Consider the following 14,261-nt stretch of genomic DNA (forward strand, 5'->3'; position numbering starts at 1 on the left):
TATTGCTTCTTACAGAGAAGCCTGACTGCAGCTCTAAATTTTTGATTTCTCAGCAAGATTACCACAGCAAAATAAAAATCTTGGACTGAAATTTGCTAGGAAATGCACCCTAGGCAAGGAGTGTGAAGGTATGGAGGGAAGGTGGAATAAAACTCAGGATCTGATAACTCATTGAAAGAGAGATTTAATGACTAAATGTAATAAAAAATTTAAAAATACAATCCCACTATATATCAAGGGCTCAGAAATGAAGGCAAACTGTAAGGAATTCAAAACGTATCCCTGTTCACAGTTTCAAATGAAAAATGTGAACAATACTACCATTAGTTTGGTTCTTAGCATTATTTTCCGCATTACATTTTGATTTTCAACAGAAATGTATTGACCGAACCTCAGATACGTTTCCATTTAAAACACAACTGCTTCCCCTTACGAAAACTATGGTTTAAATACCCGATCTCACACTCTTTTCTATTGGCACAGCTCTTCTGGCTGGAAATACATGTATTCAGCTGGTCAGTTCAATGCAGGATTTCTGGCTAACACTACATTTTCACTTACTGTTTACTTCTAGGAAACTGCTTTCTATCACCCCATTTGGCAAGAAGCTGGCAGCCTTGCCTTGGACATCCAGGTTTCACCACTTCTCACTGGACAAGCGCAAAGCAAAATCTTTGGAGCACAAGAAAGACAAAACACACTCAGATTTAATAAAATCTCTCCTCAGCACCAAGAGTTACTAAAAGCACATCAAACATGCTTTGTAAACAAAGTTCCCACAGGCATTTGAATAAAGATCAAGATCGTGGCCTCTGGATCGCGGGTGCCCGCCTGTTGGCCTACGCACAGGTTGCACCAGAGATCACACAGCGCTGGAATGAAGGCTGTTTACCACAGATAAAAATAGCCTCCTACAGCAGAAGGTGGAAATAACTCCCCAAGTAAGAGCCACAACCGGCACCTTCTGCCGTTGCAGCGGGCACGCCGCCTGCACCTTGCCCCCTCACACGGTGCTCGCTGAGAGCAGCGCCTGCATGTGAAACCAAACCTGGGAACCTGCCAGAAGACACCAGCACATGTCCCTGTGGGGAGGGCAAGAGGAGGTACCAGGTGGCTGGCAGGCAGCACCATTTCCCATCCTCAGACACATGCATGATGGATGTGCGTAGGACAAGGTGAAGGCGTAGCTCCAAGTAGCTGTGTCTGGGCTGGGTCTGACCATGGCTGCTGGCTCATGGGCACAAGGGCCCCTTCCAGGATCTACCCTGCCCAGGATGGATGTAGGCAATGAAATCGATGCCCACGAATGAGCTCCAGCCCCACACTGTGAGCTGCCCTGGACACAGCCCCAACAGATACTGTGGCTTTAGCAAAATGGAGTTGATCCCAGAAGAAGCCGAGTTAGAGACCTCTGAAAATGATGCTGGTTCCTTCAGGTACCCTCCTGCCACCCAAAATCACCTGGCTAGGCTGACTCTACTCCCACCTCTTCCCAAATCCAGTGCACAGCCAAGCCCTGGCCTCTCACTCCTGTCTCCCAGGCTTTTCCACCCCTTGCTCACACACATAAGGGCACACGTACCCTGCCTTCATCCAAGCACTCAGCACATCACCCTCTGAGTTAGGGAGAAGATTACAGTTTTTCAAATAACTGCTATAAAAAGTTTCCACATGCTGCATCTTTCATGAAACACATTTATACCACTAACTACAAAACAGCTACATAGCATGATATCAAAGTACATTTTCAGAAGCATTGCTACAACATCCTGGCAGCAAACAGCTGCCGCCTTCATCCTTCTGATTCACCCTTACAAAGCAGTTAATAACAGACTTGGACTCACTCCAGCGCTAAATACGTGTTACACCTAGGTGTGCTCACACACACAGCCAGCAGCTCCCTGTCCTCTTCCACCCCTCTGCGCAAGCCCCGTCAGGCACGAGCATTTCTCTCTCAGCCTCTCTGGCTACAGGCTCCCGCTACTTGCTGCCCCTTGGCTGCTGATCTCTTTCCACTGGGATGAAGACACTCAAAGCAACCTAATTTCCCTCTCCACCTCCTCTCCCCCAGTTTGACATCCTTTGCATGCCCACATCATGATGGTGCCCAGGACAGGGTGTTTTCTCCCTACCCTGCGTGGAGGCCAGGGTGCAAAGCTAGTGGGGCGCTGCCAGCCTGTCCTTCTTCCTTCCCAACTCCTCCTTCCCTTGAGAGGAGAGAGCAAGAAAACTGAGTTTGTATACCTACATTCTTGATTCAGCCAGAAATCAGCATTTTCTGAAGAGCCACAGCTGCAAATGGACACAGCCGAAGTGAAGAAAATGCCACTGAGTTGAAGGTACGGCTTTGCAAGCTCTGACGAGAAGCCCCACAGGGAGAAGTGAAATTCGCCTCGTCTTCCATGTTGCTTTCCCTCAATAACTCCAGCTTATTAAAAGATACAATAATAACTGAGTCAAGAAGGAGTTATGTGCCCATGTTTAAGAGAAGATTTGAGTTATGCGTAAGAACAGACAAGTATCTAAAAAAGAAAGCAACTCTTTCCAGCCAAACCTGTGCCCTCCCTGCTCATGTGGGATAGGAGAAAAGACCAAGGAAAAACCAAGACTTTTTGCCAGATGCCATCCAAATCCACTGTTGTGGTCTGACAACACTTCAGGTTTTCATACGGCTGCTCTGACCTCCATCACTAACAGAATCATGCACACTGCGAACACAAACGGTTTGTACCTTCACTGCTCTGAGGTGATGGAGTAAAACCCAGAATTAAGCATTTCATCTCCAATCCCTCCACTGCCAAACCTGCATCAAGAGCATCAGCTCTTCACTGAGCCATCATAATGGGAGAGAGAGAGACCACCATGCAACCATGACCTGAACCCGTCACTTCTCCAGAGAACGATGAAGGTGTCAGGCCTCTGTGCTGCTCCTGGCAATGGGCTCAAGCAGGTAACAAAAACAAAGGGCAACACTGTGGGCCTGAGGCATTACTGAGCAGGTGAGCAACCCCAGTCCCCCTCCCCAGTGGTGCTGGGGTACAGAGCCACGGGCGTCACAGGGAGCAGCAGTGGGGGTGACCACATGCATTTGGGGATTTCACAAACCACAATTTCAGGGCAGATGCCATTTACACCACCCGAGCAGCAGGCTGAGCCCTGTATCTAAAGAAGTATATATATCCAAGGCAGTTTTTTTCAGAAGTCCAGCTTTACATTCTTCACAATATTTTGTGGATACAGCAAAAACTGTTTTCAAATAAACCACTGAAAACTAAGGCCAAGTCTATAATCATCTGAAAAAACAGTGACTGCAATCTTCCATGGTCTTTAAATTAGTATTAATATCTTTTCAAGGGAAGAAGTCCCCCACTTTGCAGTATACTTTCAAGTATACTTTGCAAGTATTACTTTGCAAAATGCAAAATAAATAGTCTGTAAACTTCTTTGAACTGCATTTTCATTTGTTTGACTCCATTAGATTCCCAGGAAACATTCTAATCCCTGTGCTGCAGCAATTCCTCAGGACACCCATTTTGCTGCCCAAGCTAACCAAGCAGTGGCTTGGAGGAGGGCTGAGAGAGCAGGAACAGAAGGTAGAACAGCAAAAGAAAGGAACATTGTGGAGTGCTGATTTTGTTGCCCAAATTATTTACTTACCGGCTTCAAAGGGATGCAAAAGGAGAAGGTCACACAAACCACAGTGTGTTTTTCCTCCTCTTCACAGACATTATTACTGTAATGTCCCTCTTAAAGCAGGAATGAAAAAGCAGCAAATGATCTCCAATTGGTTCTGCAGTGGTTCCATAAATCACAAATTCCCACCGTGTGCCCAAGCTGCCACCCCTCCCGCTGCGATTCCGGCTGGGGGCGGAGGCTGGCTTTCCCCAGGGTGTCCCCTGCTGCCAGCCTCAGGAGATGCTCTGCCTCAAACATATACAAAGTTATTTTGGTAACCACGTTGGATGGCCATCATCAAGTATAGAAAAAAAATACTCCTAACAACCATTCTAAGTGTCTTATCCAGCAAAGTAGCTTACATCTGTACTACCGTTTTTCAAAGTTAAGAGAGTTCTACAGCAACTGCAAGCACTGCCACATGCCAGTAGCCAGGGAAATCTTTCCAGCTGTGCTGAGCTACATGGCAGTGACTTTGCAGGACTGCCACAACCAACCCAGGCAGCCTTTACTACCCCTGAAACCTCTCACCTTTGCAGAAGTCTGCAAAGACAAAAACCCAGCAAGATCTGAGATTTTATTTATTTAGCTGCTAAAATGCAAAAACAAAGCAGAAATCTCCTTATAAGCAGCTTCTTCCATCAACAGGAAGCCATGTTCCACCAAAGAGGAAACTTCACACCCAGCATTCAGGTTTGCAACCTTAACAAGTAGGAGAGTAAATCTTACTTAAATGAACACAAATGTGAGCCAGAAAATCATATACTGAAACTCTTCCAGTTTCACTGTATCCATAAAGACTGGATTAATTTTGCTGCTTAATCAAATAACTTTCTGGAGAGCAAGCATCTCATCTGCATACACATGTTAGAGACTTAATGTTGGAATGAAACCTAACACTATCTAGCTACATTTACACATGAGACCTCGGTGATATGACAATTCGGATTACCACAGAAATCACAGTGCCAAAAGGAGACAACGGCAGCTACACCCTGGTAGTCCTTTTTCCATGAATTATTTATGAGGACACAGGATTAAGAACTTGCTGCACTTCATAAAGAACAAGATTCTGTAACACATGAGAGACAAGGTTTACACAAAAATGTAAACAGCATCATACAATTTTCTTGCTTTGCTTCTATTAAATACCCAAATAGTAGCAAACTAGTTTGCCTTTGCTTTTCAGGATCACTATCTGGTTCCATCACAATCTGTGAAAGACAGACAGTACTGGAGTACATGTCAAAAATAAGTATGTTTTAGTCACTGCTTTCAGGACTTAGGCAGTACACCCAAATGTAGTCCTCCACAGAAGTGAGTTTCAGCACTGGAATTTGCTTTTCAGCACTCTAAATACAGCACTCTCGAGCTTGTGGGTGTGAGAAAGCTTCTATGCCTTTTTTACTGCTGCAACAAAAGAGATTTGTAAATTTTTATTTATTTCCTGCATAGCTGCATTTAATATTTGTCAACGCTTTTGTTTATGGAGGTGGCATATTGCTGTGATTGACCACCTCAACACTTTATTGGTCTGTGTGTTTTTGGAAAGAGACATGAGGACAGAGCTATGCATGTATGGAAATTTCAGAGCAATCTTAAGTGCAGAGTCTCCTTTTTGTAAAAGGGAAGTTGATTTTTTGTTTTCTAACAAATACCTGCCTACTGTAAGATACATATCCACATTACAGGCTTCAAGTGCAGAAAAGGCACCAAGTTCATCCCCAAGCACTTGCTGTAACTGCATGCTCAGAGGGAACCTTGAAGGACGGTACATAAATGGGAAGATGCTCATGCTCCTCCACCAGCCGCCCATGTAGAGTAACCCAGGACCCCAGTGATACTTCAGTGCTATAAAGGCTATGCAGAACAAATATTGCAGAGACAGAGGTTTTTTCCCTGTCCTCTGCCTGCAGCATAGCAGGAACATGGGACCGCAGCGGAAGATGGAGACCCCACCCCATGCTGGGCTCCCTGTGGGTTGGGGGACGCTGTGGCATTAGGGCATTTCCTCTGATTCTACTGATTTGAGGCAAAAATGCAGTTGGATTTTTATTAAGGGCTTTTCAGGCAAAGTAGGAAATGCTAATCTTAACTGAGAGACATATCATATATATGCAAATTGTTTGCTCTACTTTCTCCATCTGTTTTCTTCCAAGGTTTTTCTCTTCACTGTGCTTTACTGGAGATTAACTTACAGTATATTGCACCGAATTTGGACTGTGTGGGAAACATATGCTGCAAGCTCAGGGCCAGACTCGAATATTGGGTTGCACAGGAATAGGAATATTCACAGCAGTGCTAAGGACTGACAAACCCACAGGGACAGGAAATTCAGAGACACCAGGGTAAGGGACAGGCTGAAGCAGAACTGTTCCAGTTACTGTAGCAGGTGGGAAGGTAAGACTTCAGAACAGCTTCAATTTGGGTAGGAGGAAATGGCTGAACACGATAGAATGAAACCACCATCACCCTTTTTATAACATGTAATTCCCTTGTTAGTGTGATACAAGTCAAGCAAGATAAACAGTTATCAGTAACGAAGGGTGGTCTCTTTTGAAATCAAACCTGTCCCAGCTTACTTGAACAATCACACATTCACCATTTTTGCTCATATGCCAGGGTGGAATACATGGTTTGTTAGTAAGAAAGGACAACAGAAAGCACACCACTTTTCTAAACACAAATTACACAACCCCCCCATTATCCCCAAGGTATAAATTAACAAATATCTCAAGTGAAAATTAATTGGTTTGTGATTAAAACAATAACTGCTATTTACTAGCCAGATGCAATTTTCTGTTTTGCTTTTAGAGTCAGTCAACCCAGCTTCTAGGAAACTAGCTATTTCCTCCATATATAACATATAATATAACAAGTGGTTCCTCACAAGCCCAGTAGAAATGGACCCCAAAATTAACTGAACTAAGATGAAAGTATGGCCAAAAAGCTACATCAGGCTCCTGATCTCAAGTACTGAAGGCAAGAAATGCCTTTTTTCAGTATTCTCGCGCAACCAGCCTGCCTGATTCTTATCATCAAGATATTAACCAGAATGGTACACTCTGAGACTGCATAAACCAGGAAATTTAGTAATCTGTCTGGTTCATTGTGGTTACATATAGTTGCTGTGAAAAATATTTGAATTTTTTTTTAAAAAAAAAAAAAAAAAGGAAAGCAGTCACACTACTTAAATACTACAGTGTCAGTTGTAGAACTGTATTTGACCCACAGTGCCATTTCTGCATGCTCTGTGACATGTTAATATGAGACTGCATAAAAGGTATTTGCAAATGGATCTGAAAAATAGTACAGAGAAAATGTTTTGTGCTACCCTGTGTATACCACTTACACCGAAACTCCATAATTTCATTCTATTTGACTGGATTTTTTTGATTAGCAGTTGTATCAAACAATCATGTTCTTAAGTTTTGAAACAGTGTACAGCAGAAAGGTCTGAACAGTTTTTCACTTATCTCAAGAGTAAATACCTCAGTGTAGCTGCTCGATTTAGTTTGATACAATACTATTTTGCTTTCCACCTAGAGAACACAGGGACTTAATTTCATCTAAAAAATCAGTAGATTCATTCTCAAAAACAAGCGTTAGCACTTGTTGAAAATCAGCATGTTTTAAGGTCCGTGAGTTTAGCTATGCCTGTTCTGTCTCTGACTAAATACTAATAGATCAGCAAGTGCTGACTCCTTGGGTTTGAAAATGTTAACGTGACCACCCAAGTACTCACCGCATGTGGCACAATACTTCATATTACAGCTTGTCTATTGAAACTCTGTTTTAAAGCCTTCAGCTCTGTGGCTCCCAAGCATTTCAACTTCAATTTCCCTGCACTGTGCTGACACAAGAAACATGGGATAATACCCCCTGGCTTTAGGAGCAATCTGAGACAACAGGGAGGGCAGCAGCACTGGTGTGCACCTTGGATGTTGCTGCCAAAACCTCCTGGTAGAGGGAGACCCACAGGATGCTTGAATTTATTTCACAGGTTAAAATATATTTTTTCCTTCAGTTTTTCATCTGGAGAACAAAATGGACTTTGTTTGTTACAAGGTCATTTTACAAATGAAGCATAGCTGACTATTAAAGTCAAAGCAACCCACCAACAGAGAACTGGTGTGGCACCAGAGCAAAATACAAGTAGTTTCTGCAGTTACCACAGCTGCAACAACAAGGCCGAGGCACATAACAAAGCCATTCTGTTCGGATGGGTGAAGAAATCCACCCACATTTCCAATGTTTTGAGGTCTCTCCTACTACACCATGGAGAAAAGTTTTGTTTGATTTCTGACAGGACACACAGGCCTTTGTATAGCATGAGGGATCGCACCCAGAATTCTCTATGTGTTTTTGTAATTTGAAATAGAACAAATAAACATAATTTTTATTCAGTAGACATGAACATCTGGAAGATGACATCAACATGATTCCAACTTTAATGTCAAAACGTTAGACTGAAATTCAATATCGCTGAACAATTTGTGGAGGAAGTGCCAGAAATGAACAACACAAGATTAAAACTGTGATGGAAACAAGGTTTACGCAGCAGCTGAGGGAACAAACAATGTTTTAGAGCTCTACTAAATGCCTGATGAACATTACTGTAATTATAGGAGCAGCCTGAGCCTAGATGTGTGATTCTAAATATCAAAATTAAGATCATGGTCTTCTAGAGGCCTTCGGTCCAGGTTTCTAGCCTTGCCCTGCCCTGCTTTCCACATTTATTCTCCTGTCCCTCTTTATGGCACTTGAGAACACCTTTACTGAAACTCTGGAGACAAGCAAAGTCAGCACGGCCTGGGCACCCTCATCCTTCCCTCTGCCTATGTGGAAAAGCAGTGCAGAGCTGCCGCACAGGCAGCTGCTGCCACCGGACAGCACCCCATCCCACCAGGGTAACAGAAAGAGTAAGGTCGCACCGGGACTGGAAACCGTGCTTAGGGAGAAAGCCTCACCACCATCAAACTAAGACTTCACGTCTTGGAAGAAACCCCCTGAGAGGCAAGTCCTGGCTCTGTCAAAAGAAGAGACAAGGAAAGAGAGAGGAGGAAAGACCAAAATGTTTCCTCCTCATAATGCTCTCAGCTCTCAGGCTTAATTACACAGGATCAACAACCCTAACCATAACTACTGGCAGCCTCTCTATGTGCAAGCATCCAGCCAACCTCAAAAATGGGGCTTTAGCACTGACAAAATTTTCACAGGCAAAAATCAGTTTAATTAGATAGTTTGTAATTTATTCTGAAAGCTAAAATGAAGATATCTGTACTCCTAAAACTAGTCAAACAACTATCCTTTTTTATTTAAACATCACTATTAGATTGTCCCAGTTTGAAGTTTCCTACTCCCAGTTGTAACGCTAATTAAACCTTTTGGGGAAGTTGTGTGCTCATTCTTATGCGGTGCTATTAACATTTTTTATTGCAGATGGTTGGGATCCAATACCATTCCACTGAATCCAGTCAGAAGGATTTTATTTTGATTTTGTCTGGCTTGTTTTATTTTTAGCAGATGGTGCAAACCCATATGTTGATGAGTACGTGCCACAGGAGGGCATGTGATACAATACAGCCAGCCCCAAACTACAGCGACATCTATGCTGAGGACTTCAGTGCCCATCACTCAGGACCACACTTCTTGGCATGATGTGTCAGCCCTGATGGGCTTTCAAAACTATACTATTTCTGGTACCTAAAATAGCTTTGAGAAGGTACCTCAGGCATCTACACAGCAGTGTAAGCATACTCAAAGTCAGTGTTTTTCAAATTAATTTTTACTGGGCTACACGTGTAGCTCAAGTGGACTAAAGTGACAGTTTTGATAAATATAAATTTGTGTATTTTGCATATGCAAGTCAACAAATATTTTTCACAAAATAGGTAGGATTCAACAGCCCCACACATTACATGCATGTGCAGGTAACAATTTTCCCAAGGCATCTTTCTCCCCCTCCTTTGTCAGCAAGACTCCCAGTGGCCTCCCTGTCTCTAATTTTGTTTGCAATACATCCCCTGGATAACCTAAAGAGAAGTACATATAACAGGCTTAGAGCTATTTATAACAATGTCTGTGCGACTGAAAACATTGCAGTTTTCATGTGGTGGGTACACGCATTGCTTATGAACTGCAACCAGAAAACTGTTGCCTCCTTCTTTAGTGATTCTAGTCAGCATTCACAAGGCAAGATGGAGGGAGTCAAGGGAGGAAGCAGACATAAGGACAAAATGCAAACAAATGGAAAATTTACCAATCACTTATATTCAGAAACTGGGGGGTGGGGTGGGTGTATGTGTGTGTACACGAAAGATTCATCTCTGTCTGCATTTCAAACTGCTGGAAACGGGCATGCAAAGTGGACTAGCTCGATCACACCAATATTCTTCAGTATGGGTTTTTACAAGCCCCTGAGAACAAGCATAATCTCTCATAATTACTGCATATGCTGTTGTCATATTAAATAACAGCCTTGCCTCAAAACATTGAAAAGTCTACTGCCCATCAATTCTTCCAACTGGGCGCTGGGCACACCTGTCAACAGACCCAACAATACTGCAAGCAAACTTCATGTTCAGGTGCTCACTTGCAAAGCCCACATGAACTAGTTCCATTGCTGTACTTTATATGAAGTGAAAATAAATTAGTTTCAGCAAGAGCAGTGGCTTAAAACCTTCTTCTTAATAGAGTAAAAACCCCATTCCTCTTATGCCTTCCTACAAACAGTCAACCCTCAGGTCAGTTTTAAGTCCTACTGGTCAGAAATGTAATAGAAGACTCAAAACTTTGAGAAGACTCGGATTCAACTCTGATTTCTGCTGCCCACAATTACGTGGTTCAAGGTCTTGTTCAATGAGGCCAGAAGAAAAAACAAGAGAACAGTAAAAGGCAAAGATAACATGTTCAGGTTTGCCTCCCTTCTGCCTTGGGTTTGAACTGCTGGAAGGAGATTTTGAGAAGAGATACCAGGTCAGGCATGGCTGCATGAGGTTGGCAGATGGGAAGCAAGGTGTATTTTGTAGTTGTCAGCAAAGAACTGGCAACTGAAACCGCAAGAGAAGTTAAAGATTGGCATACAGCAGAATAAAAAGGGAAAAGAGCCTTTTATTATAAATCCCAAAGCTCTTTATTACTCATGGACAGTCATAGATGTGATATTTGTCCCCAGGTGAAACCTGCTAAGCTTATAAATGTTTTAATTAGAATCTGCTCACTAAATGCTGTCTTTCCTATCATTATTCCATGTTTCATAGGCGTCCTCGAACCACACACACATTTAACACATTTTCAAGAGCAGAAAAAGAGCAGACACTTGGGCTCTGCAGTCACACTCAGATAACGAGCCATGCTATGAAGTAACCAAGCCAAGTGAAAAAAAGAGGCCTTCCCTTAATTTAAAACATAAGTAAGAAAACAGAAGCTGTAACGGCAGCTTCACCCTTGTTCTGTAACATCCCTCCAGAAAAAGTGAAGAGGCAGGTGAGCTGGTCATGAAAAAAGCAGGTTGTACAGACAGCTCATGAGAAGCCAGAAAAATGTACTACTATATTTTTAAAAATGGGTATTTTTAACTCAATATATTTAAACCAGCGCATCTTTCTTTGAACCAGCTGGTGGGAGACACCAGTGGTGACAAGATGCAGAATTAGCTGAAACTCAAGCTTGATTCACTCTGGCACTTTGCGCACTCCATTACAACTTTTACATGAAGTCAAGAAGCTTGTGTAACAGGAAGTTTGCATCCACTTACCCTTATCTCCTTTCTCCACTGGTGTGACTTTAGAACACTTAGCCCCTAATTTATAGGGTAATATCAATAAACAAACAAACAGAATAACTGCTCCCTGAGGGGAAACGGAAGACAGGGGTCAAAATTCTCTTCTGCTTTCTAGACACTGGACAGACTATCTTGCAAATTTCAGTTTGGTCCAAAGAAAACCAGGCAAAATAGTACTTGTGTTTCCATGCTCTTGGTTTGATAGTAGAAACATTTTTTAACATAGAGTCACAAATAGAATTAGAGTTATTTGGGTTGGAAGGCACCTTAAAGATCATGTAGTTCCAACCACCCTGCCATAGGCAGGGACACCTTCCACTAGACCAAGTTGCTCCAAGCCCCATCCAACCTGGCCTTGAACGTAAGCGCTTTTACCAATTAATTTGGGAATACGGAACAGGAGTAGGATTCATACTTAATGCTTAGTGCCACTGTATGCACTAAAAGCCCCAGAAATCTCAGCAAACTTAGTATTTCTAACTGACTTTCCAAATGACTTTATCCTTTATGTCATCACATGCGAGACAAACATTGGTGAAAGAAGAAACAAACAAATAAAAAAACCTGCCAAAAAACTGATGAAAAGAGGGGACTGAAGGAATATTTTTTTCTTTGCTACATATGTACTTCCTGGAGCGTATCAAGTTGGAGTCTCAAACGGGGAAACATATTGAGGACAGAATAGCAAAGCTGGCATGATGCTGGCAAGTGGAAGGCGACACAAAACTCATACCAAGTTCTCCCTTCTGTGGAGATCTGTATCAGAAAGCTGCATTAATAGGAAGTTATGGGAAAAACAAGTATAAATCAGCCCAACAAAGTACTTTGTACCACTACCTGGATGCAATGCTAATGCACAGCACTGGGTTCTGGAATTTGTAGCCAAGTTGCCACATTAATACGGGGACTATTAATCTATCTGAACGTGTTGTCAAGCTCATTACGGCGCCTAATTTCCAGTGTTAACTACGCTACCAGTAGCTGTCAGCGAACTCTTCTAAGATGGATGCACTGGCCACGCAATGCCACAGCCAAAAGGGGGCAACTCCTCGGCAGCAGAAGGCAGATGTAATTTACACAGGAAGCTTAACCGTGAGCCGCATGAAAACACGGGGTGAGGACAATAGTACCTGGGCCCTAATTTTAGCAAACTGCAGTACCACAAAAGGGCTTGCAAGAGCCCCTTGAGATTCCCACGAAACTTTGTGCCGGCACGAGTAAGGGCATTTCTCTTTCTCAGCAGAAGAGCAGACCTGCCGGTATCCAGCTGTGGGCCAAGGGCCGCCGGCCCCGGCCCCGCTGCCGGTGCCCGAGCGGCGACCGCCGCGCACGGGGCTCCCGCCGGGGCCGATGAGGCGCGGCCGGAGCCGGGCGCCCAGGTGGCAGCGGGGACCGCGGGGACCGCCGGGACCGCCGGAGCCGCTCCCTGCCTCCCGCCCGCAACTTGCCGGAGACTTTTCCTCCACTACTTCTTTGACTTAGAACAACAACAACAAAAAAATCCTAATTAACAAAGGATCAAGAAAGCCGTAGTATACATTTACCGTAAGGCCGGTTACTATGTTAATCTCGCAGCTACTCAGACACGGGGATAAACCCGGCGAGGATTAACCAGGTCAACTATATACAGCCCGAGAGCAGCTCAGGCAACGCTCCCGCAGGGCGACAAGGCGAGGGCGCCGGCACCCCCACGGCCGCTCGCCCCAGCGCGGCGCGGACCCCGGGGTCCCCCCCCGCCCCCCGCACTCACCCAGCGTCTCCGCCCGCAGCCAGAGCGGGGCCGAGGCTCCCAGCAGCAGCGAGAGCAGCAGCGAGGGGGCGGCCCGCGCCCCCCCGGCGGGGCCCACGGCTCCGGCTCTCGGCGGGGCGGGCAAGGCACAACTTCCCCACTTCCCTCCGGCTCCTTTCTCTTCCTCTCCTCCTCCTCCTCGCCGGGGCGGCTCCGGGGCCAGCCCGCGCTCCCGCGGCGGGGGGCGGCCGCCCCCCAGCATCCTTCTCCCCGCAGGTGCTTCTGCGGAGGCGGAGAAGGCGCCGTGCGGGGCTGCTAGTGGCCCCGCGCCCCGCCGGTGGCCGGGCTGCAGCGCTGCCGCCTCCCGCCTCCCCAGCCCGGGGCTGGGGGTGGAGAAAGGAAGCGGGAGAAAGGGAAGCGCCACTATTCCCATTGGGCTGCAGCGCGGTGTATCTCCTCCTCCTGCCGTGGACCGAGGGGCCGGCTCGGCCCCTCCGCCCCCTCCCCTCCGCCCTCCGCTCCCCGGGTGCTCCTTCTGCCACCCACCGCTGTTCTGGGGGTGCTGCACAGGGGGCGGGGGGTCCCCCCAACGCGCGCAGCCCCCAGCATTGCCGGCGACCCCCCGAAGTTGGCAGGCCATATATATATATATATAGACGCGTGTATACGTATACACACACACGTACATACATATATATATATATTATTAAGCAACAGGATTGTTTTGCTGTTGGCATACTAATTCCCGGGCGGCGCTCCCGCTGCCACGGCGGGGAGGGACGCGGCGGGGGGCGCGGGGACGCGGCGGGGGGTGGACACGGGTGGGGTGGGCAGGAGCGGGGCGGTCGGGCACGCAGCCGGACGGGGCGAAGGGGAGCGTCCGGCCCCTGCAGCAGAGCTGCGGTCGTGCTGGGGCTTCCCGCTCCTGTAACCGGCTCCCGGGGTGGTAACTCCGTGCGCGCGTGATGTGTGCGGGGTTTTGTGCGTTAAAGTTCTAGGCTGAGTTAATTATGGCTTTTTTTAAAGGATGTTGTGGGCAGCCCTCTGTCCGGGTGGGGCGGCCTTAGCCAC

At 45.7% G+C, this 14,261-nt stretch overlaps 1 protein-coding gene across 1 annotated transcript in view; it reads right to left on the reverse strand.

The window, feature by feature from the left end:
• DCBLD1 (discoidin, CUB and LCCL domain containing 1) overlaps positions 1-13,563 on the reverse strand; it is a 49,675-nt gene extending 36,112 nt beyond the window's left edge. The window contains exon 1 of the mRNA XM_040598672.1: positions 13,212-13,563. Coding sequence (XP_040454606.1) covers positions 13,212-13,452 — 241 coding nt within the window. The 5' untranslated portion in view covers positions 13,453-13,563. The remainder of the gene's footprint in view (positions 1-13,211) is intronic.
• Positions 13,564-14,261: the final 698 nt, after the last annotated feature.

Source organism: Falco naumanni, chromosome 6 (assembly GCF_017639655.2).
Source record: "Falco naumanni isolate bFalNau1 chromosome 6, bFalNau1.pat, whole genome shotgun sequence".
Taxonomy (NCBI): Eukaryota; Metazoa; Chordata; class Aves; order Falconiformes; family Falconidae; genus Falco; species Falco naumanni.